This window comes from Pelophylax lessonae (genome assembly GCF_965119305.1).
Source record: "Pelophylax lessonae genome assembly, chromosome: 5".
NCBI lineage: Eukaryota > Metazoa > Chordata > Amphibia > Anura > Ranidae > Pelophylax > Pelophylax lessonae.
In genome coordinates this window covers 197,353,155-197,365,886 of record NC_138772.1, presented here as the reverse complement: position 1 = coordinate 197,365,886, position 12,732 = coordinate 197,353,155, and the positions used below count along the sequence as shown (strand labels likewise).

General features: G+C 39.7%; 1 protein-coding gene across 2 annotated transcripts in view; it reads right to left on the bottom strand.

The window, feature by feature from the left end:
- LOC309555504 (amphiphysin-like) overlaps positions 1 to 9,966 on the bottom strand; it is a 324,425-nt gene extending 314,459 nt beyond the window's left edge. For both annotated transcript variants that reach the window (XM_082257544.1, XM_082257545.1), the window contains exon 1: positions 9,812 to 9,966. In XM_082257544.1, the coding sequence (XP_082113670.1) occupies positions 9,812 to 9,880 (69 nt within the window). In that variant the 5' untranslated portion in view covers positions 9,881 to 9,966. The remainder of the gene's footprint in view (positions 1 to 9,811) is intronic.
- Between the last annotated feature and the right edge of the window lie 2,766 nt (positions 9,967 to 12,732).

The window sequence follows — 12,732 nt, the reverse complement described above, 5'->3', positions numbered from 1 at the left end:
TCCAAGTAGTGTTTAAAAGTCCAAGCAATAGCATGCAATCAAAATTGTGCTTGGTGAATTCTTATTAATCCATTCACAGTGCTAATTGTGATTAATAAGAATTCACCAAGCACAATTTTGATTGCATGCTATTGCTTGGACTTTTAAACACTACTTGGAGCACATTTATATATTTATATTTTTATATATTCTTATGTGATTTTTGTATGGAATTCTTTATATATCTATTTATTGGTTCACTGATCCACACCTTTGTGGATTAATTTACTTTGAGAAGCACAAACACTCCTGAATTGAAATTGCACTGGTATGCACTTTTCTTTGCTAATTGCACCAATAGTAGATCATATATATATTTGTAGCAATTTTTAATCACATATATTACACTTTAAATCACTTATTAATTTTTATAACACGTGATATATTAAGATTACCAGCGCCTTTTTACCTATGATATATACCTATTTATTGTTTTATTACAATTAAAAGGGCAGCAGGTTCAACAATCTTTTAATTTAAAGGGCCAGGCGCCTTCTCTTTTCTTTTTATTGATATCTTTTTAACATTGTAAGTGCAATTTTAATATATGTGGGAATAAATTTCTAGCAGTCTACGCTATGTGAGTGTCCCTGCTTTTCTGTTCCATATCACACCATTTGTTGAGCTTGCCAGTCCGGGACCAGCGAGTGGGAGTTCCTGTTCCAACACATGTTTTTATGGGCTCATGTGATCTCTGTCATGGGGATCAACAAAATTTGGTAAGCAGTGGTGAGATTGGAGTGCTTTTCGGTTCTTCGGTTCTGAGGCTATTTCATCTGTCTTCAGTGTGAAGTTATACCATAAGGACTGCCTTTTGCTCATTCATTTGGGACATTTTATTAGGGTTTAGTGCCACAGTTATTGTTCTATTCCTGTTTAATCTGTAACTTTCCAGATTAGTGTGGCGGCTTCCTTTTATGATATTTTTGAGTACAATTCATATTTTTTTTAGCGCAGCAATATTGTGTTTTTATTATTTATAGATATATACATACCTAACACAGCATGCTTTAAAATTGTACACACTCGCTGAATGTCGACAAACTATGGTACTTAAAAATCTCCATAGGTGACGCTTTAAAAAATGTTAACAGTTGCCAGTTTAGAGTTACAGAGGAAAATTATTGATCCTGCTCTAAGGATCATAACGATGCCTCACTTGTGTGGTGTGAACACTGTTTACATTTACGGGGGCAACTTACATATGCGTTCGCTTCTCTGTGAGCACAGAGGGATGGGGAGCTTTAAAAAAAATGTTTCTCATTTATTTTATTTATTTTTTTTTTATTTATTTTTTTTTACATTGTCCCTTTATTATTATTTTTTTTATCACTTTTATTGCTACCACAAGGAGTGTAAACATTCCTTGTGACAGTTATAGTCAGAGACTATATCTCCTTATGGAGGGATCTGGGGTCTATAAGACCCCAAATCCCTCCTTTGCACTTAAAAGCAATCAAAATGCCAAGTTTGGCTATTTTGAATACTGACCTTTTGTATAAATCTGGTGCCTTTAATCTAATAAACCGGAAGTGATATCATGACATCGCTTTGTGGTTACTAGATCCAATAACCAATCAAAGCCGATTCCCCAGGCAGGTATCACCCCGGTACAACCCCTTGAAACAGAAGGCCACATTTTTGCATTATGTCAGGGTCAAGGGGTTAAGTTTCACTCCAGTCAAAACTAAACAGAAGCTATTCAAAGGCTAAGTTCACCGTTTACATAAATGGGCCCATATAGGCTAGAGGCAACAGTAGTTAAAATGCACTGCCATTTGTAAAAATGCAGCTTAACACTTTTGTTGCCAACAACATATATCATACATTGGCAACAGGGGGGGCCAGAATTTACACGCACCCACAATAGTTTCCCCCTCCACCATGTTTTCTTAGTTCCTCTGACCCGCCTGTGAGCCTTGGAACCCCATGGCGGGTGTCGCTGAGTAGGAGCGAAGGAGACTAGTAAATATCTGTTTGCCGATCTCCCTTAGCCAGAATAAACACAAAAGTGACATACATTACCTCACTTCTGGATTAGGCTGCCACTTACCTTGGACTCTGTACATGGAAAACAAGCTAATGGAGCACAATATATGCTATATTAGTTTCAGTGGAAGGCAGGTGATACATCAGGGGTCTAGTAGGCCCTTAATGTCCTATTAAAGAGAACCTAACAAAACTAGACAAAGTGCTATCACAAAGGGGACGCTTGGCCCCCTATGTGATAAAAATAAGGTTAAGTTAAAAAAATTTTAGGTCAGACCCAAGCACTTAACCCCCACCCCCAAAAAAAAAAAAATGTTGAGCCAGCCATCACATACACACATAATGTACACCACCACATCAGGGGTACCTACGTATGAAAACACTCTCTCTGTGAGTGACAGCAGTAAATATAGAGCCAATATTCACAGTTAATGCTTAATGCCTCGTACACACGCACCGATTGTCGGACGAACGATCGCCCGTCTTTTGTCCAGTGTTGTTGTGTTGGTTGAAATGTGCTCTAGACTGCACGCGAATTTTGTCGGCCAACAACAACTGCAGAAGTGATTTCATGTTCTGGTCTACTTTTCGTGTGTTTTTTCTTCTCTGAGCATGCCCAGTCTTGCTCATCTGACTTTTGTCGGCCGAAATCTGTACTGACTGACGAACAATCGGCCGTTCTGGTGACGGCCAACAAAAATTTTATAGCATGCACACCAGATTTTGTTCGGCCGAAAAGTCGCAGTCGGTTGTCGGAAGCATCATACTAACAAGCCGACAATCGGCCGATCGGACGTTGGCCGAAAATTTACGGCCAACAATCGGTCCGTGTGTACGGGGCTTTAGTGACGATCTGTAGGGACTTTTACAGCATCTACTATGTAAAATTTTAAGATAATGAAGTCATCATTCTACAGGTGTGAGCAATTTTAAGGCTTGACATATTTGGTATTTATTTGCTTTGTGTATCCTCATCTTTTATATTTTACCAATCAAACGTGTTGCATTTCTGTGCCAAAAAATTTACTTAAATGTATTTTTTACTGAAAATTTTCACTTGATAAACTGTTGCAATATTGTTTTGTAAGATAAAACTACAACCTTTTTATTCTCCGGGGTCTCTGCTTTCACAAAATATAGGTTTGAGGGTTGTAACTAATCTTCGGGCTTAAACTGATTTTTTTTTTAATTCGCTCTAGCAGCGAAAAGGGTAATGCAAATGCCATACCTGTAGGCCTTTTCTGTTACCCATAAAGCCTTCCTGAAACACTCCCAATGTTTACATTTCCCCATTCTGGCTTATTTACAAGACACAGCAGTTATTGGGTCATTATCTCCAGAATTGAGGGATTGAGCATATTTCATAATTCGAAACCTGTGCATGTACAGTGCATTCTCTCCTGTCACAGTAAAGACTCTCCAATCACATAAGTCCACCAGAATTCTCACACGGCTGTAGCCTCTTCCCATCTCACACTCTGGGCTACAAAAAGATGGCCACCGAGCCTCCTTCTTTGGGGACAGCTAAAGAAATGATCACTTTAGTTGTCCTCAAACAAGAAGGCTCACTGGCCTTTCATTGTAACTTATGACTTGGAAACAAACCAGGACAAAGCAATGCAAAACATTGGGAGTATTTTGCTTAGGCTTCTTTGGTGACAGAAAAAATTTGTATTCTGCTACATATTTTTGGTAAAAAAAAATTGCAATAGGCGTTTGTGCAAAAGTTATCGTGTCTACAAACTGGGGGAAAGATTTATGTCATTTTTATTTATTTATTTTTCTTTTACTAGTAATGGCGGCGATCTGCGATTTTTAGCGGGACTGCGGCGGACAGATCGGACCCCTAACTGACATTTTTGACACTTTTGGGGGTACCAGTGACATTACTACACTAATCAGTGCTAAAAATATGCACTGTTACTGTAATAGTGACACTGTCAGCAAAGTTGTTAACCCAGGGATCATCTTTCTTTTGGTGGTATTTGATCACCTGTGCGATTTTTATTTTTGCGCTATAAACAAAAAAAGAGCAACAATTTAGAAAAAAAATATATATATTTTTCACATTCTGCTATATAACATTGCCAAAAAAACAAAATTAAAAGGATGAAAAGACTTGATTTTTAATTTTGTTTTTCGGCAATGTTATATAGCAGAATGTGAAAAATATATATATTTTTTTCTAAATTGTTGCTATTTTTTTGTTTATAGCGCAAAAAATACAAATCGCACAGGTGATCAAATACAACCAAAAGAAAGATCAATTTGTGGGGAAAAAAAGGACATCAATTTTATCTGGGTACAGCTTTGCACGACTGCACAATTGTCCGTTAAAATAACGCAGTGCCGAATCACAAAAAATGGCCTGGTCAGTAAGGGAGCAAATCCTTCTGGTCCAGAATTCGTTAAAACTACTTTACAATATTTTTACAAATGGCACAGTGTATTTTAAACTACTAGAGCCCCTTGGTTGCATGATCAATACTAATAAATGAATTTATTGCACACTGGGGACACAGCCTAAGCATGTCTTCTATTTTTTTTATCCATGCAGAGCTGGCCCCCAGCCCCCCCCCCCCCCCCCCACACACACACACATAAATGCCTTGTTATCAGATATTTGTTTTCTGTAAGCCCTCATTTACATGGACACTGTTTTCTTTCATTATTATTATACAGGATTTTGTATAGAGCCAACAGTTTGCACAGCCCTTACAACATGAGGGCAGACAGTACAGTTACAATACAATGCAATTCAATACAGGTGGAATCTGAGGGCCCTGCTTGTTAGAGCTTACAATCTAAAAGGGAGGGTTGAGTGATACAAAAGGTTATGACTGTTGATGAGTATAAAGTACAGGTATTACAGCTCCTAAAACCGATCTACAACGGATTGTTTTTCAGAGCTGCTTTGCAGGCAGCTCAGAGGCAATATGTTACCTCCTGGATTCCAGTTTATTTTTGAGAAAAGTCCAGCTGCACCATAGTGCTAAGTTCACTGCACCTGCACTGCAACCACGAGCATTAACCTCCCTAGCGGTATTTCCAAGTGTGGCTCAGGGTTAACTTTCAGTACCAAAAGCGGTAACCCCGAGCCACACTTGGGATTACCCCAGAATGTTACTCACCTTCCCTTCGATTCTCCGGCGTCCTCCCCAGCGTCCTCCCCCGCCGTCTTCCCCGGCATCCTCACACTCTCTCCCCGATCTGTGCTCGGCCGATTGCCGGCACTTGCCTTACGGTTCCCTTCCCTGCAAGCATTGTGACGCAGGGGGGTGGAACCGGTGGCAAATTCTAAATTTTAAATACACAAATGACATGATACAAAGTGGTGATCCTAACGGATTACACTGTATCATGCCATTTCCCCACAGGATTTCACCTGGTGACTTTTCCAGTGCCCTGCCTGTGCTTTTCTAGTGCTTTGTGCCTGGAAATTTTTGAACAACCATGGAGTCCAAACAGCATTCTTTTTGCACAAAAGCGCTTTAGACGAACTGGAAAACAGCGACAGTGAAACTGTGTTACTTGAAGAACTGAGCGATAGCGATTCGTGGGAAAATTCGTCATCCGGTACGGAAAGTGACGATTCTGATGTCTCTTTCTGGCACATAGCTTGTGGAATTTGGGAAGGATATCAAATGATTCTTCAGAATTTCCAACGGAGCGATGTGCCAGAAAGAGACATCAGAATCGTCGCTGTCGTCACTTTCCGTACCTGATGACGAATTTTCTCACTTTTGCTGTCGCTGTTTTCCAGTTCGTCTAAAAACGCTTTTGCGCAAAAAGAACGCTTTTTGGATGCCATGGTAGTTCTCAATTTTCCAGGTACAAAGAACTGGAAAAGCACAGGCAGGGCACTGGAAAAGTCACCAGGTGAAATCCTGTGGTGAAATGGCATGATACAGTGTAATCCGTTAGGATCACAACTTTATATCATGTCATTTAATGTATTTACATTTTTTAAATTGCCGCCGGTTCCACCCCCTGCGTCGCAACACTCGCAGGGAAGGGAACCGGAAGACAGGTGCCGGCATCGGCCCAGCACACACACAGGGTATCATCATCCTTCATAGTATACAAAAAAATGTGGATATATATTGGGTTTTGTTTGTTTTTTTTTTTTCTTATTCATTAAAATTATTATTATTTTTTTTTAAAAACCGCTGTACAAATACCGTGTGACATAAAAAAATGCAACAGTCGCCATTTTATTCCCTAGGGTCTCTGCTAAAATATATATATATATATATATATATATATATATATATATATATATATATTTGGGGGTTATAAGTCATTTGCTAGCAAAAAATACTGATTAAAACTTGTAAACAAAAAGTGCCCAAAAAAAAAAACTGGTCTAAAAAATGTTTTTTAAAAATGATTTTATAAAAATAGCTTAAGCTCAACCAAAAATATTTCCTAAACCAAAAATATCCCTGAAGCATCCAGCAAGAATTTTAGCCTGACAATGTGTTTATCGAAAGCAGAATACAAGTCTGAGGATGTTAGGGGGGCCTGAATGCCATGCGTGACGAAAGTTGCTAAGTGCCTGCAGCATCCAGGATGGCAGTAAAGGGATAAAATGACTTGTGTAAGAGCAAGCACTACTATTACAGTCAGTAGTGGAGTGCTGATCCCTGAAAAGGTTAACTGGAATGCAATCCTCTTACTGCATTGAAAATGTGCATGTGTGGGGGGCGGGGACAAGTGACAGCAGATTGTTTATCTGCCTCAACAAATCACAATGACAGATGTAATCTTTCTACAGCGGTACTCAGCCCATTGTGCTGCCATTTGGCCTAAATTTCTTTCTAGTCAACACTTCCGAGGACAAAAAGGGGGATTTTAATACACCAATGCCACTATGGTAAAGGATTACATTTACTTACATCGATTAGTTACAGTAGATCTCCAGGGTACTGCTAGGCACCAGTATTATGTGATGTGCTTTAGTAGATTTAGCTGGATGACACTTGCATAAATAAATACAGTAGCACATCAAACTGCTCCATTTAAAACTAGATATCCAAGTGTGAACCTTAATTAGTAACATAGCAGAATGTATCAAATCCAGTTAATAACACCATCAACATATTATAAAAAAGTTGTCTAGAATTTTAAAGTAACATAAATCATTTGCTGCAATACAAATATATTTCATATTTTTGAATAGTAAAGCATTTCCTGCCTGAACACATATGGAGAAAGAAAATAATAAAATAGTGTAAAACTATAGGCAAAAAAAAAAAAAAAAAAATATCACAATACACATAACGGGGTTAATTTACTAAATGCAAATAGGATGGTTCAGTTTGCAAGGGAATTATCCCTTACACCATGGGTGTCCAACCTTTTGGCTTCTCTGGGCCACATTGAGTGTAGAGAAATTTTTTCGGGCCGCATATAAAATATATACTATAGTTAAGGTATATAAGTAATAAAACACTGCTGCACCCTTCTCGTGCTGCCACGTCCCGCCCCCCCCCCCAGCACTAATTTAACACAACTAGTGGATGATCCCCTCCAAGGCTGCCTCTGTGGCCGTGCCCCCGACTCGACTTCCTTCCTCCCCAGCAAAAAAAAAAAAAATTGTCCTGGGGCAGTGGGCCGCATTGCCTTCGGTTCCAGGCCACAGGTTGGATATGCCTGCCTTAGATAAAAGAGCCCATACACAGAGTGCATTTCTTTCCTGCTGCCACAAACAGTGTTGACAGGGGAATCCCTCCTGGCAACCATTGGGGCTCCGCTCCCGCCAGGAGAAGACAGTGATTATTGCTAGTAGCTGTATTAGCCACTAGCGATAATCACATGCAAAATCCAGCAGGCTGGTTGTACCCAAGTTAATCAATCGATCACCTTGGGTACATTCAGCCTGCCCATACATGGTTTAAATCTGGGCCGGTTCCTACTGAACCGGCCAAGATTTGAACATCTATGGCCAGCCTTAGTAAAGCCTTTCTCAACTTTTTATCCCTTGAAATAATTATTAGGTCCAAGGGGAACCCCTGCTATGATCACATCTTTGGGGATCAGTGGGAAAAATGCCCCACTTACAGTGGTGATCAGAATGCCACTCTTACAGACAACTAAAAAGATTATTGATGGCTTTTCCAAATGGTGTTGTTCCCAGAACTATGCAGCTACCATAAAATGGGGGGGGTCAACCAGCCACAGCTCCAGGAACACCAAGAAACCTCTGAAGGAACCCTAGAGTTCCACTCAATCTTGGTTGACAATAGCTGGCTTATGGCACTTTTCCACTGCAAGTACCTGCTAGTACCGGCTCGGCTCTACTCGGCCCTGCCTGGTCCGGTTTGCTTTTCCACTGCTGGTACCGCATGGTATAGGGTCGGAACGGTTCGGTACGGTACGGTATAGGTTTGCTTTTCCACTAAAGTAGTACTAAGTTAAGTGGGTGGGATAACAACTGGGTGGGTGGGATTCTCTGACCAATCAGTGGCTAGTAGTGACTGCATGCAAAGGATTGTGGGATATGGTACCAGTTTGGTACCTGTTGTAACCACAATCGAGTAGGTACTGTTTTTTCAGAGCCGTACTGTACCGTACCGTTTGGTTCCATGCAGTGGAAAAGCAAACCTATACCGTACCGTACCGAACCGTTCCGACCCTATACCATGCGGTACCAGCAGTGGAAAAGCACAAAAGGGTGCCGAACCGGTACGGTTCCATGCAGTGGAAAAGCGCCTTTTGTGAATGAATTGATGCTGATTTCCATCATCCAATCACATGCAAACAATTTTATTTTCTTTGCACGTGATCGGGTATGCGTTGCAAAGTGAATTTTCCTAGTAAAAAATGTCCCTGCAAAGTGTACAGGCTATTTGCCTTTAGTAAATCCTAATTAATTAAAAAATAATATCATATAATATAATATTATATAATATAATATATTATCATATAAAGTTGAATTCTGTAATAAACTACATATGACCTTGACAAATAGCATCATATTTAAATATTTAAATATAGGACGGTAATTCTATTACTGAAAAGTTCTAGATATTAATAGATATTTTTAAGAGTGAGATATACATTACAAAAGATAATAAAGTAACAAAAATATCCAAAGAAACTGTTAGCAAAGAACTAAATGATCTATTTTCATACTGTTGTTTCCGAGTCCTCTCTTAGTATAATAAAATAAAAAAACATAATGTGCTGAACATTTGCAGCCAGCAATGATAATAAAGGTTGTAGTAAGTGGGTGTAACAGTCAGTACATAGCTGGGGCACCCATGCCACTGCACTGGATGTACAGCTATGCAGCCTTGCAGCATTGCGACCTTGTGAAAGTGCTGCTGTTCCTCCACCATGCACTCCCTCCCACCATTCCTAGTAGTTTCTATTTGTGCAGCCTTGCAATATGCTCCCCCAGCCCTTACTGCATTGTATGTAACCCTTAAGCTCCTAGACAGCTCCACACACACACTCCCTCCCCTACAACATGACTCCACATTGACACCAGCTGTCGACTGTAACCATGATCATCAATGCATTTATTAGCTTGTGCTCTATCCTTGTTGTCAACTTATAAAAATGCACACGATACATGTGAATGTGAATGCATGCAATCACCCATACTGACTAATATGAATCATTTAAACAGAGAGGGCCTTTCAATGCACTACACAGTAGTAGCATCCTGCACTGCCTTTCTGTAAGGATAGTGCAGGCTTCTGTGTTAATCCTCTGCATCTCTTCTGCTGATCACTGATACAGCAAAATAAGCACAGACGTTTTGGGTATCCCTTACCTTTTCCTGAGCCCTGCTAAGCCTTTTCTGGACGTTCTTTGCAAAGACGCCTGTTTTCATATCAGCCATGGCTGCTGGTCCAGGGAGCCAAGTGAGAGGAATCAGATGGAGCCTGGAGGCTGAGAGAGAGAATGAGAAGGGAGGGGATGGGAAGAGGAGGAGTTCCAGCACCAGGAGAGGAAAAGACACTGATGGAGGATAATATAATGAGAGCAACAAGACAATTAAGAGGAAGTGAGAGAAGCTGCAATTCACATAAGGACATCATGGATTATAATGCTTCCTGGATTAAAATGCTGTGACATTGTCACTTAAGCTGCGTCGAGAATGTCTCTATAAAAAAAAAAAAAAATATATATATATATATATATATATATATACATTGCCTGGCCAAAAAAAATTGCCACCTCGAATAAACTAAGCAACTAACTAAACCAAGCATGCAGTAACTATCCTATTGGATAGTTACTGCATGTGCCCTAAGAATGAGGTCCGGGACCGCTGAATACCCGAATATACTGAATGACCAGGTTATTCCATCAATGGATTTCCCTGTTGGCACGGGCATATTCCAAGATGACAATGCCAGCATTCATCGGGCTCACATTGTGAAAGAGTGGTTCAGGGAGCATGAGACATCACTTTCACACATGGATTGGCCACCACAGAGTCCAGAACTTAACTCCATTGAGAATCTTTGGGATGTGCTGGAGAACACTTTGCGCAGTGGTCCGACTCTTCCATTATCAATACAAGATGTTGGTGAAAATGAATGCAACACTGGACAGAAAAAAAACCGGTGACATTTCAGAATCGTATCGAAACAATGCCACAGTGAATGCATGCCGTAATGAAAGCCAACTAAATATTGGGAAGTGACATTTTTTTTTTTGGTGGTGACTTTTTTTTTTTTTTTTTTGGCCAGGCAGTGTATATATTATATAGCCTTATACACAACTGTACAGGTAAGGACTGTTCTACCTATAAAGGGTCATCTAGGTACATTAGTATTTATTAAATGGGGATGTGCTGCTGTCCATGGTGCTGAACTTGCTCACTGAGAATGTGTATGTGCCTTGGAGTTAATCCCTATCAGTATTCAGGAGGAACAAGACAATAAAGAGGAAGTGGGAGAAGCAACAATTCACATAAGGACATCATGGATTATAATGCATAATGCTTTCTGAATTAAGATGCCATGACATTATCACTTTTGCTGCAAATGTCTCTTTAAAAAAAAAAAATATATATATATACACACACATTATATGTATATATATATATATATATATATATATATATATATATATATATAAATAATATAGCTTTATACACTATTGTACAGGTAAGGACTGTTGTACCTATGAAGGGTCATCTAGGTGCATTAGTATTTATTGAATGGGGTGCGCTGCTGTCCATGGTGCTGAACTTGCTCACTGAGAATGTGTATGTGTCTTGGAGTTAACGCCCCTATCAGTATTCAGGAGGAAGAGTCCTTTTTGGTAGGCTGCCTCCAGATTTCTAATGAGATATACTAATGTAACTGAAAATGAAATCACTGGTATAGATCCGCCACTCTGCAATGTGGACTACTGGGATTTAACACACTGAGATTGTTTGTTTCTTTTTTTTTTTTTTTTTTTTTTAAAGCTTCGTGTGTGAATAGGTTTCTTCTTACTAGAGAGCATTTATAATGGTTTGTGTGGATACCATTTACTTACAAATTGGAGAGATAAAGAGCAACTTCAGGGAACATGCAAAACCACTGAACATTTACTGCTATCCAGGAAAATGGTAATCAGGGCACAGCTGCTAACGCTTGTAACGCTTGTTTGTATGTTATATTTTGGTGGCTCAGTGTGTATCAAGAGGCATCACTTAGCAGAGCTTACATGCTTACAAGTTCTGAAATCAAACACCACTTCCAAAAGGTAAAACTCATTTTTGTTGCCAGTGGTTTAGACATTAATGGCTGTGTGTTGAGTTATTTTGAGGGGGCAGCAAATTGACACTGTTATACAAGCTGTACACTCACTACTTTACATTGTAGAAAAGTGTCATTTCTTCAGTGTTGTCAAAAATATGAGGGGTGTACTCACTTTTGTGTGATACTGTGTGTATATATGTATATATATATATATATATATATATACACACATATATACACACACACACACTATATTGTCAAAAGTATTAGGACGCCTGCCTTTACATGTACATGAACTTTAATGGCATCCCAGTCTTAGTCCGTTGGGTTCAATATTGAGTTGGCTCACCCATTGCATCTATAACAGCTTCAACTCTTCTGGGAAGGCTGTCCACAAGGTTTAGGAGTGTTTCTATGGGAATGTTTGACCATTTTTTCAGAAGTGCATTTGTGAGGTCAGGCACTGATGTTGGACGAGAAGGCCTGGCTCACAGTCTCCACTCTAATTCATCCCAAAGATGTTCTTTCGGGTTGAGTTTAACCTAAGCCTTGTGGACAGCCTTCCCAGAAGATTTGATGTTCTAGCTTAGAAGGCCTTTAAGTAGTGGATGTGTATGGGTTTATTTTGGAAAATAAAGATATTGTTTCGTGTCACTTCAACCTCTACATAAGCTCCAGTAAGAAGTGAAATGTTAGAGGAGTGGACCCTGGGTTGAGAGTCTCTCATGTGCATGTGTCAAATGATAAAGTTGATTTTACCCTTTGGAAATGGTGGGAGGCTCCAGGACTTTGCTAAATGGCATTTGTGAGAAGCAGACCCCCAGAGGAGTGAGCATCTGCAAGCTGGAGTTCATCCTTTGTGAGTAACAGAGCTTAGATCCTGGCGAACCAGCTGTATCTCAACAGAGGACAACCCTTTCTAATGCATTATGGCTTGGGATCTAGGATCTAAACATTACTGATTGTAATACTAGAGTTTCTGTGGAACTACAAG